Below are 16,040 nucleotides of genomic sequence, written 5' to 3'. Positions count from 1 at the left end.
AATTCCAAGTCCTCCTCGCCCTTCCAGGGAACCAGGGAGGGCTTTCGCCTCCAGTCAGCTGCTGGGAGATGATGTGCGGATGAGGAGCTCCCAGGAAGGGAGGAAGAAGAGGCGGGGTTGAAGGAAGGATGGATTCTTGGCGCCCAGGCGGGGTGTGCCGCGCTCAGACCACCTCAGCCAACAGCTTGCCTGTCCTGGCGCTCCCGTCTCCGCCGACGACCCCCTGAGGCCACGAAGAGGCGGCCCTGGCCCTTCCCCGCCTCAGAAGAGGGGGCCTTATCCTGTGCTGAATTTCTTCCTCCGTCGCTCAGGCTCCCCCCTCGCTTTCAACCGGCCACCATGACCGTCAAGATGCGCTCGGGCTTCTACGTGGGCAAAAAGTCCGCCACCCTGCTGGCGCTGCTCTTGGCCGCGCTGCTTTTGGCGCTGCTGGTGCTGGCTATCCTGTATGGGCGCTGCGCGCAGGATTTGGAAGGGAGAGGCGGCGAGGCGGCGGCGGCGGCGCCCACAGACGAGGCTCCCGCCAGCGCCGACCCCTCCGCGCGGCCGCCCGGCGCCTGGGACGCCTTCCGCCTGCCGGGGGACTTGGAGCCGGTGCACTACTCGCTGCTGCTGTGGCCGCACCTGGCGCCCGGCCTGCCCGAGCCGCGCACGCACTCGGGGCAGGTGAACATCACCGTGCGGTGTCTCCGCGACACGGACGCGGTGCTGCTGCACAGCGTGGGGCTCGTCTACCAGCGCGCCGCCGTCTGGGGGCCCCTGACGGGCGCCGCCGCCACCGCCAACGGCAGCAGCAGCGTCGGCGTGGCCGAGCTGTGGGAAGCGCCGCGGAACGAGTACGCGGTGCTGGAGTTGCGCGCGAACCTGAGCGCGGGCGCCCTCTATGAGCTGCAGCTCGCCTTCCGGGGCAAGATCCAGCACGAGCCGGAGCTCCACGGGCTCTTCGCGAGCACCTATAAGGACGAAGGAGAGAGCAGGTAGGTATGCGGTTCCGGGCTTGCTTCCCAGAACCCTCCAAGTGCCGAATTTGAAGAAGCTGTCCAGGTTTCTGGTTTGATCCCGGAACGTCCCGCTTTTCCGTAAAAGGTAAAGGGACCCCTGACCATTAGGTCCAGTCGTGGCCGACTCTGGGGTTGCGGCGCTCATCTCTCTTTATTGGCAGAGGGAGCCGGCGGCGTACAGCTTCCAGGTCATGTGGCCAGCATGACTAAGCCGCTTCTGGCGAACCAGAGCAGCACACGGAAACGCCGTTTACCTTCCCACCAGAGCGGTACCTATTTATCTACTTGTACTTTGATGTGCTTTCGAACTGCTAGGTTGGCAGGAGCAGGGACCGAGCAACGGGAGCTCACCCCGTCACGGGGATTCGAACCTCTGACCCCGCTTTTCCTTAGGACGTCCCTATTTCCATCAGGAAAATGTTGGAGGGTATGGTAGGATGTCCTTGCTTTCATTGGAAGGTATGCAATTATGTGGCCCCCGAACCAAGGAGATAGGGAACTATACAGCCTTTGGAAGACACCTGAAGGCAGCCCTGTATAGGAAAGTTTTAAAATGTTTAACATTTTATTAAGTTTTTATATATGTTGGAAGCCACCCAGAGTGGCTGGGACAACCCAGTCAGATAGGTGGTGTATTATTATTATTATTATTATTATTATTATTATTATTATTATTATTATTGAATAGGACATCCTTATTTTCATCAGAGAAATGTTGGAGGGTATGCCTTACCCCTCTGATGGAACTAACAGGGGAGTTGCATGGGAGGAAGCGTTAAACACTTTCCCTGAGCCTGAGGCCCACGGGTTTAGCACAGGCCTTCCGACTCAATTTGGAACAATGGTGGTGCCTGTTTATATTTGGTTATTTTCCCCAATGCCATTCCTTCTGTCTTCCAAGGAGGATGGGATTTCCAAGTGGTCTTGCATCCAGACACAGCGATGATTCTTGATCCAATGTGCATGACATGCTGACACCTTTTGCAGTAGAGCCTGGATTTTTTTAAGCAGAGGTTGGATAGCCATCTTGTCATGGATGCTTGAGCTGAGATTTCTGCATTACAGGGGGTTGGACTAGATGACCCTTGGTGTGCCTTCCAACGCTAAAGTTCTGTGATTCTATTAGAGCAAATGGGGCACTGCTCCAGCAACCTCAGTCTGGCTTCAGCCCCAGGCCCCACCATCCTGCCTTCTTGCTTGCTGCCAGTGAGGGGGTTGTACTGCTTATTGCTTTCCTCCTTTTGCTTCTCCTCAGTCTCCAAATTGCTCTTATTGGACTTGTTGCAGGGAAGAGGAGGGGACCAACATGAGTTGGGTCTGCCTATCATTGGCTCTAACTGGCTATCACTGGATTCCTCCTACTTTTGAACCACCCTGCCTTCCACCAGCCCCACTGGACAACTGCAGTATTGGAGACAGGGGGGAATTATTATTATTATTATTATTATTATTATTATTATTAAATTAAATTTGTATACAGTGGTACCTCTGGTTACAAACGTAATTTGTTCCGGAGTCCGTTCTTAACCTGAAACCGTTCTTAACCTCATCCTGAGGTAAAGTTCTTAACCCGAGGTACTATTTCTGGGTTAGCAGAGTCTGTTACCTGAAGTGTTTGTAACCCGAGGTACCACTGTACTACCCTTCATGGACATGTTCATATCTGACACAATTGTGCAAGCAAGTGTAGTGATCTAGGATGAGAGTTTGAAACTTGAAAAAGCACGTAACTTTAAACAACTTCCCATATGGTAACTTCAGAATCCTGATTGCATTGCCATGCAATATGCTGACACTTCAGTTCCCTGAATTAACTTGAGTCCCTTTTCAGTGTTGTGTTGTGCTGTTGCCTGAAGGATGTGATTCTCCTGCAAGGATGCTCTAACAGGCTGCCTGTTCTCCTCTTCCTCACAGCTGTTCTGTCCTTCATAGCCCAGGCTTAGGCTTTTTAAAGCAAACTCTGTACAATGATTTTTGGGAAGAATGGTCTAGTCTTGTCAGGAAAGCAGATTTAATTCACACTTCTTGTAAGCGAGGGGTGGACTTTCGTGATCTATGGAAATATAAGCAAGGCCAAAATTGGGTGCCCCAAAATGGATCTTCTTAATTATGGATCTTCTAAATCTTCCACCCCCTTGGCTTGGCATCCTGCATTGTCCTGCAGCATAAATAATCATTTCTACTTTGTCACTTACTCTTAAAGTCCAAGTGGGGTAAAAATGTGCTTATGTGGAAATACTAATATATATTGTGAGTCAACGTGAGCTATTTAACTTGAGAAGAGCATTTTTCTCAGTTTGGGGTGAAGGAGGCATTCAGTAGAACCGGTTAATTTCTCCCAACACACAGGAAAACAGAGAAACAAAAGGACTTCTGAGTCTGTCCCAATGTATATATTCCTTCTAGTAAAGCGGAATACTCCTTCCCTGACAATGGCTAACCCAATAGCTTTCACTTCTTAAGCTGTTGGGTGTGCTTGTAACTTATTTTAAAAACTGCACACAGCTCCAGGGATCAGGTTGTATAACTGCTCTTGCATACCACTAAGGTTGGGGTTGCATGTGGAAGTTTGTTTCCACACACATGACCGGATTGGGGCTATCTTATTTTATTTATTACATCTATAAATAACTACCCAGGGCAGTTTATACATAACTGATAAAACAATGAAAACTTCTAAAAACAATATCAATACAAATCCAGACTGGGATTTTAAAAAAAACCCAAATCTCCATTTTTAAAAGTCTTGTTTAAATAAGAAATTAGATAGCCAGATAGACAGCAGAGATGGTGCCTGTCTAGTATTTAATGTGTGTGTGTGGGGATTCCAAAGAGTAGGGGCCCACACTAAAGGCCCAATTCCTCCTTATAATATGGTATCCACAGGAGGATTGAGGATATATGAGCTGAGGCAATCCTTTATGCATCCAGGTCCCAGGCCAGGGGCTTAGAAGCAGCGGGCTGGGCCCCCTCAATATTTTGCTGCTGTAATGGGCTGCAACAGGCCCCACTATGCCTACCCCCAGCCACAGCAGGGCTCATCAGGCCTTCCTGTGGGTATGACGGGCCCCATCGGGCCCTCCTGTGGGTGCGACAGGCCCTGTCAGGCCTACCTGCAGCCACACCGGGCCCTGTCAGGCTACCCCACCACCACGTAATGTCAAAGTTGGGTGGAACCCAGTGCGTGTGTCCCAGTAATAATAATATAATAATTTATTATTTATACTCCACCCATCTGGCTGGGTTTCCCCAGCCACTCTGGGCGGCTTCCAACAGAACACTAAAATGCAATAACCTATTAAACATTAAAAGCTTCCCTAAACAGGACTGCCTTCAGATGTCTTCTAAAAGTTTGGTAGTTATTTTTTTTCTTTGACATCTGGTGGGAGGGCGTTCCACAGGGCGGGTGCCACTACCGAGAAGGCTGGTTCCCTGTAACTTGTCTTCTCGCAGCGAGGGAACTGCCAAAGGGCCCTCGGCGCTGGACCTCAGTGTTCCAGGTTGTACAGGGCTTTGTATACCAACCTCATCCTGGGCCAGCCTCAAGGGCAGATTGCATTGAAGTAATCCCACAGGTTACCCTCTCATGAAAGACTGTTCATCCCGGTGCAGAAACCACAAAGCTGGTAAAAGGGATTCCCAGCCACCGAGGTCTCGTTGAGGCATCTTTTCAAGGCCTGTATTTTAAAATGAGCTTAAAAATATATTTGCAAATGTTTGTATGTTTCATGCCAGGCAGAAACCAGCTGGCTAAGTACTCTGGCAGCTGTTTATCTTCCTGCTCTGCTGAACAAGGGCCCCCCGATTTATAGCAGTAACAGGAGACAAGTTTCTCAAAGTTGTAAAAGGGAATTATAGGCTGGGAGCAAAGGTTATACTGACCCTACATATTACAGAATACAATCAAGCTGCAAAAACACTAATTAAGAGTTGGTAAATAGTAAGATTTATTGTTTAACAGAAAATAATACCATGTGCCTCCCATCAGACAATAGCCATATTTTCCTAAAGTTAAAGGGCAAAGAGCTAATGGGAAAAGCAGCTGGCTGGGAAAGGGGGGGTGTAAACTGAAGAGGCTTCTTTTTACTGAGTTCCTTTTTATTTTGCAAAGGCCTTTTCTTCTAAAAAGCTATCTATGTTATGTATGAGATTTATTGGCTTAATGTAATTATGCAAAGGATTTAGAAAGTAAGAAATGTTAGATTCTTATGTTAGATTCTTATTTCATTGATGGTGTGTGAGAATGTGAACCCAAGATCTCTGTTTAAGATAGAATTTAATACCATGAGCCATCTGTTTTAGCCATTTGTTTTGGAATGCAGGGGCAACAGGGGCCAAAGGTGATCTGGTAATTAAGGTGCCTTGTCGAGGCAAATGTAAGATATATGGCTACTTGTCTGCCATTTATGGATAGAAGGAAATATAGCTCTTTGTCTCCCATAAAAGGTAATAGAAAATGGGTGTATCTTTTATGATTGGTTCTAGCAAACAGCCAGTAGGAATTTCAACCAGGCTGATTGGACAGAGGCAGCCAAAGGAGGAGCAAGGGAGCTGGGCTGAGGAAATATAAGTGCTGGCCATCAGGGATGGAGTGGGCAGAGCTTTGGTAACCATATACCACTGTACCTATCATTTATTTGTCTGACAAATAAATTATTATTTTAATTTCTCTATTGCTGTGTTGAATATTTCATTCCAGCTAAGCGTTAACCACAAGCAGGGTGCTACATCGTGGGCCTCTAATGACCGAGATGGATTCAGGAGCATCCCCCAGACTACGAGCTATTGACTTTAAACTTATTCGTATTCTCAATTTAGGTGGTTGGTTGCATCGCACCTAGAACCGGTAGATGCCAGGAGGGTTTACCCATGCTTTGATGAACCTGCAATGAAAGCTACCTTTAACATCAGTATTGTTCACCACCCAAGCTATAAAGTGCTTTCCAACATGCCGATTAAGGGTAAGTAAGGGAATGTGGGACTTTATAATTGTGTGGTGGGACCCGTTAGTAATGGCAGTGGTACTAGGATTATTAATATGGTTGCTATTATAGTTGCTGCAGCCAGGATTGGAAAAATCCCAGGTGCCCTGATCATCTAGGTGCCTAAAATTTTAGTGCTGGAACCTAGGCCATGGCATTTTTTACACAGGAAACAAGAGTACGGCTTGACTATTAGATCTAGCGGTCACTATATAGAAGGCACCCTTAGACTTCCATTCTGAACAGAGCAAATTTGCCATAATATTCAGTATTAATGCCTATAATAATTGTTCTTTTATAGATGTATCTGAGTATAAAGATGTGAATGAGAGCACATTGAGTACTTTGAGTAATGGGACTGCACTGATGAACTGGACTGTCACAACATTTGAAACAACACCAAAAATGTCCACATATGTCACTGCTTTTGCGGTCTGTAACTTTGATTATGTCACCACAGTGGAGAGGGGCAATGAGGTGAATAAGTCTGCTGAATTTATTATAGACTTTAGCAGCATATACTTGCATTTATGAGTGAATTATGTGTTGCGCAATATGCACTGATGTTTAAATTATGGTATAAGATTAAATGGGTTTTTTAAAAATAAATTTTATCCTGAAAACTAATATGCTACATCTACTCCCGTTTCCCACTTTGTCAATCTTATTCAGAACAGGGTTACTCCAGATCAGGTTTTGTTTAAGCACAATCCAACTAGATTCTTTAGTGGAGAAACATTAGTTTGTTAGAAGACTGCTTTCCACATGCCAGCCCACCATTGGAATAGGGTTCTCTTACTAGAACATCACTCACAACGTGTAGGCACTGCTGTCCCAGACTTGGTTTACCAGATGAACCAGATCTAGCTGGCGTGCTGGCTGCTCATCTCCCTCATCCCGTGCAGGCCATCTTTGAGAGGTGAGTGGGGCCACCCACCTGTCAATCACCTAACATTAAGAGGGCAGGTGACTGATAGCTGTCAAAGTTCAAATGAGGTTGCTGTAACTATTAAATCAGTGATTACAGGGAACTCCTTGGAGATATGCTTTTAACACCAGTCGGCTGACTGGTGCTGGGAGTGCTCCTTTAAAGATTTATTAAATTGATATAGTCCCATTTAAAAGGCTGTCAGTCTGGGCCATTATATCATCATAGAATCATAGTGTTGGAAGAGATCTTGAGGGTCATCTGGTTCAAACCTCTGCAGTGCAGGAATCTCAGCTAAAGCAGTCCACAGCCTCTCGTGGGACTCTCTCCCACTGTCTGTTTTAGCCAAACCGCCCATGCAGATTTGTCTTGTCATCTGCAAAATGGGCAGAACGGTTTAGGATCTAAACACCAGTGTTTCCAAAACTTGTGTCTCCAGCTGTTTTTGGACTACAACTCCCATCATCCCTAGCTAGCAGGACCAGTAGTCAGGGATGATGGGAAACACTGATCTACACTATGGGGGAAAGAGTAAGATGCTTGTGTTTCTGGGCTTTTCATTTTCCAAGGTCTTTATCAGTGCTTGTGTTGTCTAGCTAAGGAGGACAACCTTGTCTGTAGCAGACTACTGATTATATAAAGTTTCACTCATGAAGTCTCATATCTCTAACCATTAAGCAGCTAGTACTCCCATTTACCCAAATGTCTGATAATCCAAAATATTAACAGAATGCACCAATTCAGAAGGCTCCATTCCATTACCCCTTCTACAGAATTTTCCACCTGCCCACCAAGAGTCAGGCAGCATTCTGTGGCTACTTAGCACACTCGTACCTTCTCACTTATTTAACTCAGTGCAGATTTTTAAGTTGATTGATGACTGGCTGCATGTAATCCAGGTGATAAATGGTTCTTGCAAATTGTAGTCACGACAAACATTGAGTGGAGCAGACACACAATGCTTTTCAAGTGACTGCTTATGTAGTCCTGGATAACACAGAAATGAATTCATTGGTGTGTCGATTGTCAAATGTTTTTTGACAAACCTAGCAACCGTTTCCCTTTTCCTTTCATCCTGCAAACTCATCCTTTTGTTTGGAAGAATACATGGCACAACTGCATGCGGATGTGGGAGCAATCAAGCTTTTAAAGAACAAGACTTTCAGGGTGCATGATGTCATGGAAGAAAATGTGGTGGTCTGCAAAGGATAAGGCAACCTGAACAGAGGTCTAAAATGCAATGAAGTTTTAAGGAATTCTGCTAAATATCTGTTTTCTTTTTTCTGAAAGTCACTGTGCAAATTCATGGCCACTGAAGAAGGCCTAATGATATGAAACAGATTTTCATCACTTGTCCAAAATAAACATTCCTGTGCATATTCATAGATACGCATTTGGGCTCGGAAGGATGCAATTAAAAATGGATCTGCTGATTATGCTTTAAATATCACTGGACCAATCTTTTCATTTATGGAAGACTTACTTAACATCAGTTACCCTCTTTCAAAAACAGGTATTCTTGCTTGCTTCTTTTTTAAAAAGAAACAACCTCTTAAAATGTTTAAAACGGACAAAATTGTTTTTGCTTGGAATCATGTGATACGTCCCCAGAAATGCTTTTTTTCTTCTGACTTTGAATTAGAAATTCTAAGCAAAAGGCATAACATTTCTGTGACCCTGAAACTAACTGGTTTATTGTGGTATGAGCTGTCCGAGAAAGCCTACACCTTAGAATACACTATTTGTTTTATTGTATTTTTAAGACTTACACCCTGCTGTTCCATCTAAAATATCCCTGAAGTGGCCATCAACAGATAATAATAATAATAATAATAATAATAATAATAATAATAATAATAATAATACCGTATTTTTCGCCCTATAGGACGCACTTTTTCCCCTCCAAAAATGAAGGAGAAATGTGGGTGCGTCCTATGGGGCGAATGCAGGCTTTCGCTGAAGCCTGGAGAGCGAGAGCGGTAGGTGCGCACCGACCCCTCTCGCTCTCCAGGCTTCGCGGACCTCTCGGCAAGCAGCGGGAACGCTCCCGCTGCTTGGGGAGAGTTGCCTGCATCCCGAAGCCTGCGCGCGCTGATCTCAGCGCGTGCAGGCTTTGCGGATCTCTCCTCAAGCAGCGGGAACGCTCCCGCTGCTTGGGGAGAGATGCCGGCATCCGGAAGCCTGCGCGCGCTGATCTCAGCGCGTGCAGGCTTCGCGGATCTCTCCTGAAGCAGCGGGAACGCTCCCGCTGCTTGGGGAGAGATGCCGGCATTCGGAAGCCTGCGCGCGCTGATCTCAGCGCGTGCAGGCTTCGCGGATCTCTCCTGAAGCAGCGGGAATGCTCCCGCTGCTTGGGGAGAGCTGCCGGCATCCCGAAGCCTGCGCGCGCTGAGATCAGCGCGTGCAGGCTTCGCGGATCTCTCCTGAAGCAGCGGGAACGCTCCCGCTGCTTGGGGAGAGTTGCCGGCATCCGGAAGCCTGCGCGCGCTGATCTCAGCGCGTGCAGGCTTCGTGGATCTCTCCTCAAGCAGCGGGAACGCTCTCGCTGCTTGTGGAGAGATGCCGGCATCCCGAAGCCTGCGCGCGCTGATCTCAGCGCGTGCAGGCTTCGCAGATCTCTCCTGAAGCAGCGGGAACGCTCCCGCTGCTTGAGGAGAGATGCCGGCATCCAGAAGCCTGCGCGCGCAGAGATCAGCGCGTGCAGGCTTCGCGGATCTCTCCTCAAGCAGCGGGAACGCTCCCGCTGCTTGGGGAGAGTTGCCTGCATGCTGAAGCCTGCGCGCGCTGATCTCAGCGCGTCCAGGCTTCGCGGACCTCTCGGCAAGCAGCGGGAGCCACCGCTGGGCTCCCACGGCTTGCAGAGAGCTGCCTGTTTGGGAGCTGGGGTCGGGGGAAGCTCAGGCTGCCCCAGCCCCGCGGCTGGGGGGAAAATATTTTTTCCCCTTTATTTCCCCCCCAAAAAACTAGGTGCGTCTTATGGGACGGTGCGTCCTATAGGGCGAAAAATACGGTAATAATAATAATAATAATAATAATAATAATAATTTATTTATACCCCGCCCATCTGGCTGGGCCTCCCCAGCCACTCTGGGCGGCTTCCATAGAAACCAAAAATACACTAAAATATCACACGTTAAAAACTAAATCTTCAGTTGAAAGCTTTGGTGGTGGGGCAGCTAAGAGAGATGTGGTGAGGGTGTGATATTAATGTCTCTCCCCAGCTCTCTGGTTGCCTCTGCTACTGCCCTTAGGAACCTGTGAGAAACCAAGAGTAGAGGGCTGGTGCCTTCAGGAAGCCCACAAACAGGGCTTAAAGGCATCTGATTGGCCACACTGCCCAAAGGTGGACCTGAGACCTGATTAAGCAGGTATCTTTTTATGTTCTTTTGTACGAATACTTCCTTGTTTTTTTGTTATTAAAAAACACAGAGCATGGGAAAAACCTACATGGGAGTGGGGTGGGGGGAAAGCTCCCAATAGTATTTACAGTCATACCTCGGGTTACAGACGCTTCAGGTTGCATTTTTTTGGGTTACGGACCACCGAAATCCAGAAGTACCGGAATGGGTTACTTCTGGGTTTTGGCAGTTGCGCATGCGCAGAAGTGCCAAATCGCACTTTGCGCATGCGCAGAAGCACTGAATCGCAACCCGCATCTGCGCAGATGCACCGCTGTGGGTTGTGAACGCTGCGGGTTGCGAATGTGCATCCCGCACGGATCACGTTCGCAACCCGAGCGTCCACTGTACTAGGTTTCTTTTCATGCCAATATTGTCAGCGACTGAAAATCTTGGGAAATGGCAGATTAAGCCAAGAGCACTCATGTAAACGTATGAATTGTGAAATTGCTAAAGCTTCTCCTTTTTCTCTTCATTTAAACCAATCTAGATCTGCTGGTGCTACCTGATATGGGAGCTGGTGCTATGGAACACTGGGGGCTAATGACTTTCCAGGAAATATCCTTGTTGTATCACCCAGAAGATAAATTCTCACTCCAGAAGTATTGGATTTGCAAAATTATTTCCCATGAGATAGCACACCAGGCACGTGGTAAAATCTTCTGCACTTTAATCTATCTTAAAAACAAAGGTGTTATTTTCGAAGTAGCTGTAGCTGCAATAGTGGCAATTTAATGTGAAAATAAATCCTGAGAACTGCCAAGTGTCTGGAATCGGTCGTCAGGAGTACAGTTCCTGGGGAAGTAGAAGGCTCAAACAGCATATCACTGACTGAATACATTTTTAGAGTTTTATAGCTAATTCCATAGAACTAACAAATAATAAAAGTGAACCCCGGCATGACCTTTAAAATGCCCATAATTTATTTGGGTGTCTGTGTTGAGATTAACATAAACAATGTGGAGAGTTTTTTCAACAGACTGTTCACTGAAAAAAAGGTCACTGGTATATTGAGTACATTTACCGGTACTCATTTTTGCTTTCTCTTTTTTTATATATGATATTTATTGAAGATTTTTGAATTACAGAGAAAAAACAAAGCAAAAAAGAAAAAAGAAACAAAACAAAGAAAAAAACAAACCACATCAAACAATACAAATTCAAAAAACAAAAATACACCGCAAACAGACAAAAATAAATCCATCATTCTCAAATCCTCAACTCTCATTACCTTCTTTCTTTGACCACCTCCTCCCTTTTTTTGTATCCTGGTTAATAATTATCACAGCAAATCCTTTCCATATTTCATAGTATTCTGTCATTACATTAGCTTGATCTATTTTCATTTTATCTTATAGAAAACCTTAAAAACTTAAACCTTAAATCTTATTTTTACCGACTTCTCACAACCATAATATTCTTACCTAATTCTTTAAACATTTTTGCTAGAGCCAAGTAATTTCGTTCCAACATTATTCTAACATTCATCAATTTTATAAAACAATCCTGATAATAAAAAGAGAAATAAAAACAATCCAATCTTCATCCAGCGTCCCTTCCTCCTGGTCCCGGGTTTTGTCAGTCCTTTTTATCCCATTGATCTAGCGCATTAACCTGGTAACCTAATATCCGAGGCCCTTAAATCTCTTCCATGTCCCTTCCGCAGCTCTTCTTCATATTCTTTCACTTGTGGGAACTCCAGCTTGGTGATGTTTTTGACCCTTTTCAACAAATCAGCCCCTTTTCCATAGTCCAGACTCAACTCCATGTGGTATTTAAAAACATGTTTCAGAATCCCTCCAAAATTGAGAGCCCCCACAGCTCCAAACATCTCACGGCCCATTGCCAGACTCGGAAAGTCCAAACATCCCTGCATAGGGGGGTCTATCCAACCCCCCATTTCCAAACCAATCCAAACTTTATCTTTCCAAATCTGGCTTTTTCCAAGTTCATTTGTCAAATCCAAAAGCTCATGTTCCTGCAAGGCCGCAGCTCCCTCCATCCCTGGCGCCCAAGATTCAGCAACATCCTCTTCTCTCATCTGCTCTGTCAGGACACACTCCTGATCTAATTCCTGGGTGGGCTCCACATAGTTTCCCACTGCCTGTTCAAAAATTCTGGCCACATTAGTCATCAAATCCATCTTCTCACTTAACTGTTCCAGTAGGGCACTTGTTTTACAGAGAGCACACAACAGAGCCTCTGAATACATTGTCCTACAAGGTCACAAGTCCATTCCCACGATTGTAATCTGAGATAGCTGCAAGCTCCCTGGAATTAGTTAGTTTCACAGTCTCCCTCTAGGGGGAGAACTTCTATTTGTTCTTGCAATAAAGTATCCTTTTTGAGATATTTTGTCAATATTTGTTCCTTTAAAGTGCGAAAGGAAACAGTGGAATCACTATGTTTCTCTTCCTTTAACTATCTGTCAAAAATGTTTGTCTCTGGTCAATGAGCTTCAAACGTCAGTCCTGACACCCCGCTCCAGGATCAGGACGGTGGAAAGTTACTTTACTTTAAACTCACTTCTGCAGGTTTAAACAATCCAAAAAAGATCCCCCTTCTTCTCCTGCTGCCGAAGGGGGTTCAACAATTTTAAATGATGAAAGCCAATCCTTTAGAAGCGATTTTCTGAGCTCTAGTTTACGTTGTCTTTGCTTTATTCTGTCTACAAAGAAACGGAAGGCTGACTTCCTGTTTAGACCTTCCCGTTTCAGTACCAAATTGAAGTAAATTTTTAAGTCCAATTCCTTTCTGCTCGTAAGTCCTTATTTAAAGTCCGATTGTTCAAAGTTTAAGTACTCACGGGTGCTTATTTTAGAAGCCAAATTGTCCCAGGAAAAAGGCAGCGCTCTCCGGCAACGGCTATGTGGCTTCGCTCCACAGAAAAAGCAATTTACTCACAGCACCGCGCTACTTCCCCCTCTTCACTTCGGAGCCCGTTAGTGGGTTCCTTTGCGGGTTGGGGGGGCGCTAAGGTGCCCGCCGAGTCCCATGGTCACAGGCTTCATCCGCCTGTGATTTTTAGCAGGGTCCCCACTTTGCCGTAGCGGAAAAGACCCGTTTCACGCAGAGCTAGTCCCTCCAGTTCAGAGGGAGTCCGCCATTGCTGATGGCGCCACCCCGGAAGTCCACTTTTGCTTTCTCTCAGAGCCCTTAGATCATGTATGGGGGACCTTTGGGCCTTTGGATGTGGCTTAAATATGGCTCCCATGTAACCTGGCCATTGGCCATGCCTGCTGGTGCTGATGCAAGCAGTAGTTCAGCAGCATCTGAAGGGCCAAAGCTTCCCACGTATGACTTAGGTAAATGTTGCCGAAATGCAAGCAATTACTTGCACTTCTGCCAGCACACCAGAATTGTCCTTTTGACCTATGAGGCTTCCTGTGGCACTATGCTGTTTAACAAGATGCCGTTTAAGAGACCACAGCTAAAAGTAAGCCCCCCTAAATAGCATTTTTGGGCCGCAAAAGAGAGGGGGTACAGTGCTAATGGCCCCTGCTCTAATTAGCAACACAGCTATAATCTAGTCCCAGTAGAAGTGTAGGAGGATAAGTGAAGCACACAAGAACCACCTTTCGGGTTCAGTTTATAGTGCCTTTGTCCCAGCATTTTGCTTCCAATAGTGGACAGGAAGGAATATACAGGAGCTCATAAGCAAGACAGGAAAGTAGTGACCTTCTCATATTGTTTGTCCCTATTACCTGATACTCAAGAGATTTATTTTTTTTGCCTGCAAAATATGCCTGCAAATATGGAGGTTTAACTGTCATGGCTCGTCTCCATGAAGTTCCCAGCCATGTTAAAAAATAATTCATACATTTAGTGATTTCCATAAGTTCACTGTGCATTGTCCCTTTGAGCTTGCAGTTGGGCAGCTTGTAATAGATCCCATTCCTTGAAAGCTGAATGTAGTATGCAGCTATGGGTATGTAGTGCTTTTTTGTGATGGTACTCACTGATATGGAGTATCTGTACCTCATTTGTTTAAAGGGGGAGGGGGAAGGAAGTAACAAGGGGAAGCACAGAAGTGGGAGCAAGAAAGGAACAGCAGGGAACATTGTCACATTTGTTTAGCACCAGACTATTTTTTTGCTAAAAGCCTAAAAAGGAGTACTTAATGAAAGCATGTAAAATAAGATACTGGATCAAAACTTGATTGATTAGCATTTGCTCTACAAATCCGCAAACATATATCAGATTATTATAAACTTTAATACCAAACAAACCTTTTGACACTCCAATATATGCTTCTGCTTATGTTGTTAAGCAAATCTATTTTTTCCTGTTGTGTTTCCTATTGACTTCTTTTTCTTTTCATTACGAGTTAAGCGATAACAGTTTTATGTAAAGTGGTGTCTGAAAAAAAGTGTTTGTAAACTGGGGGAACGCCGTGCTTTACACGCTTTATCCTGACAAGATTAATAGGGTGGTAAAGCATAAACATGCCTCTTTTAAATTAAAGTAGAAAAAGGATCAAGGGAGTGGGTGGGAAGGGTAAAAGACCAGACCCAAAATTGCTGCTTATTTACATCTCAAGAGAAGTCTCCATTTCCATTTCAATAGAAGCCTCCATTAATGCTTATAGCAGTGTTTCCCAAACGTTTTTGGGCAACGGCACACCTGTGTACTAAAAAAAAATCTCGCGGCACACCACCATTAAAGCCCCGCCCCGTGACGTCAGCGCGCAGCGTCACGCCGGGAGGGACGCACAAAAGTGAACGTTTTTTCCCTCGGCAGCTCCTCTCAGCTGCGCTCAATCCGCCTCCGCGCAGGCTGAGGGAGGGAGGGAGGGGCGCGTGTGACCCGTCTCTGCTGGGAGACCAAACCCAGCGAGACAGAGTCGCGCGGAGGCGCCCAGGCAGCGCTGCCGGCTGCGAGGAGGAGCGCCAGGCAGCAGCAGGAGGCGCGGCCTCTCCTCGCCGCCCCCGCCCCGCCTCTCGCCGCCCGACTCGCCCGCCTCCCTCCAGGCATCTCGCGGCACACCAGCCGGTGTCTCACGGCACACTCGTGTGCCGGGGAACACCGGTTGGGAAACACTGGCTTATAGGAACTCATCTGGAAATGCATATAGCAGTTGGCAGGGGGAAAGTTAATTTTCTCAGTAGCAGTCAGGCATGGCGGCATTGCTCATCTGCCTTCCCAGTACTGAGCATCACTGCTGCTTCCTGAGAGGGGAGATCCAGGGAGCTCAGGGTGATGCTGGAGATGCAGCAGAGCCAATCTGGTGCTTCCTCCTGCTGTGCCTGCACCGCACTCCGCTCCCCTGCACCTCTCAGGAACCAGTAATAACACTCAGTGCTGGGAAGGCAGGTGAGGGAAGGCCTTGTCTTCCAGACCGTTAGGGCTCCCTCCTCATTCCACTTGGTCCTGCTGTTTAAAGACATACAAATTCATTGCATTTGCGCTCTTGAATGCATCACACTTAGAGAGAATTCTATTTGGTTATGTCAGGGGTCTGCAACCTTTAAAACAAAAAGAGCCACTTGGACCCGTTTCCGAAGAAAAAACAACAAATGGGAGCCGCAAAACCATTGCGACATTTAAAACAAATATATCTCCGGAGCCACGATCTGACAGCGGGCGGGAAGGTGACGTCGGGACAGTGCGTGACTAACGCATGCACCGCCCCCATGCGACGTCACAGCCAGTACAGCGCCCGCCACAGTGAGGAGACAATGCACCTCCTCCCCTCGCTAGTATCCGCCCCGGAGCCGCAGCAAAGATGTAA

At 46.5% G+C, this 16,040-nt stretch overlaps 1 protein-coding gene across 1 annotated transcript in view; it reads left to right on the top strand.

Moving 5' to 3' along the window:
• Positions 1 to 194: 194 nt before the first annotated feature.
• LVRN (laeverin) overlaps positions 195 to 16,040 on the top strand; it is a 39,736-nt gene continuing 23,890 nt past the window's right edge. Inside the window, exons 1-5 of the mRNA XM_081213594.1 lie at positions 195 to 977; positions 5,820 to 5,962; positions 6,285 to 6,460; positions 8,298 to 8,424; positions 10,800 to 10,954. Of these exons, the coding sequence (XP_081069720.1) occupies positions 340 to 977; positions 5,820 to 5,962; positions 6,285 to 6,460; positions 8,298 to 8,424; positions 10,800 to 10,954 (1,239 nt within the window). The 5' untranslated portion in view covers positions 195 to 339. The remainder of the gene's footprint in view (positions 978 to 5,819; positions 5,963 to 6,284; positions 6,461 to 8,297; positions 8,425 to 10,799; positions 10,955 to 16,040) is intronic.

Source organism: Podarcis bocagei (assembly GCF_964188305.1).
Source record: "Podarcis bocagei genome assembly, chromosome: 11".
Taxonomy (NCBI): domain Eukaryota; kingdom Metazoa; phylum Chordata; class Lepidosauria; order Squamata; family Lacertidae; genus Podarcis; species Podarcis bocagei.
This window is presented reverse-complemented; position numbering and strand designations above follow the sequence as displayed.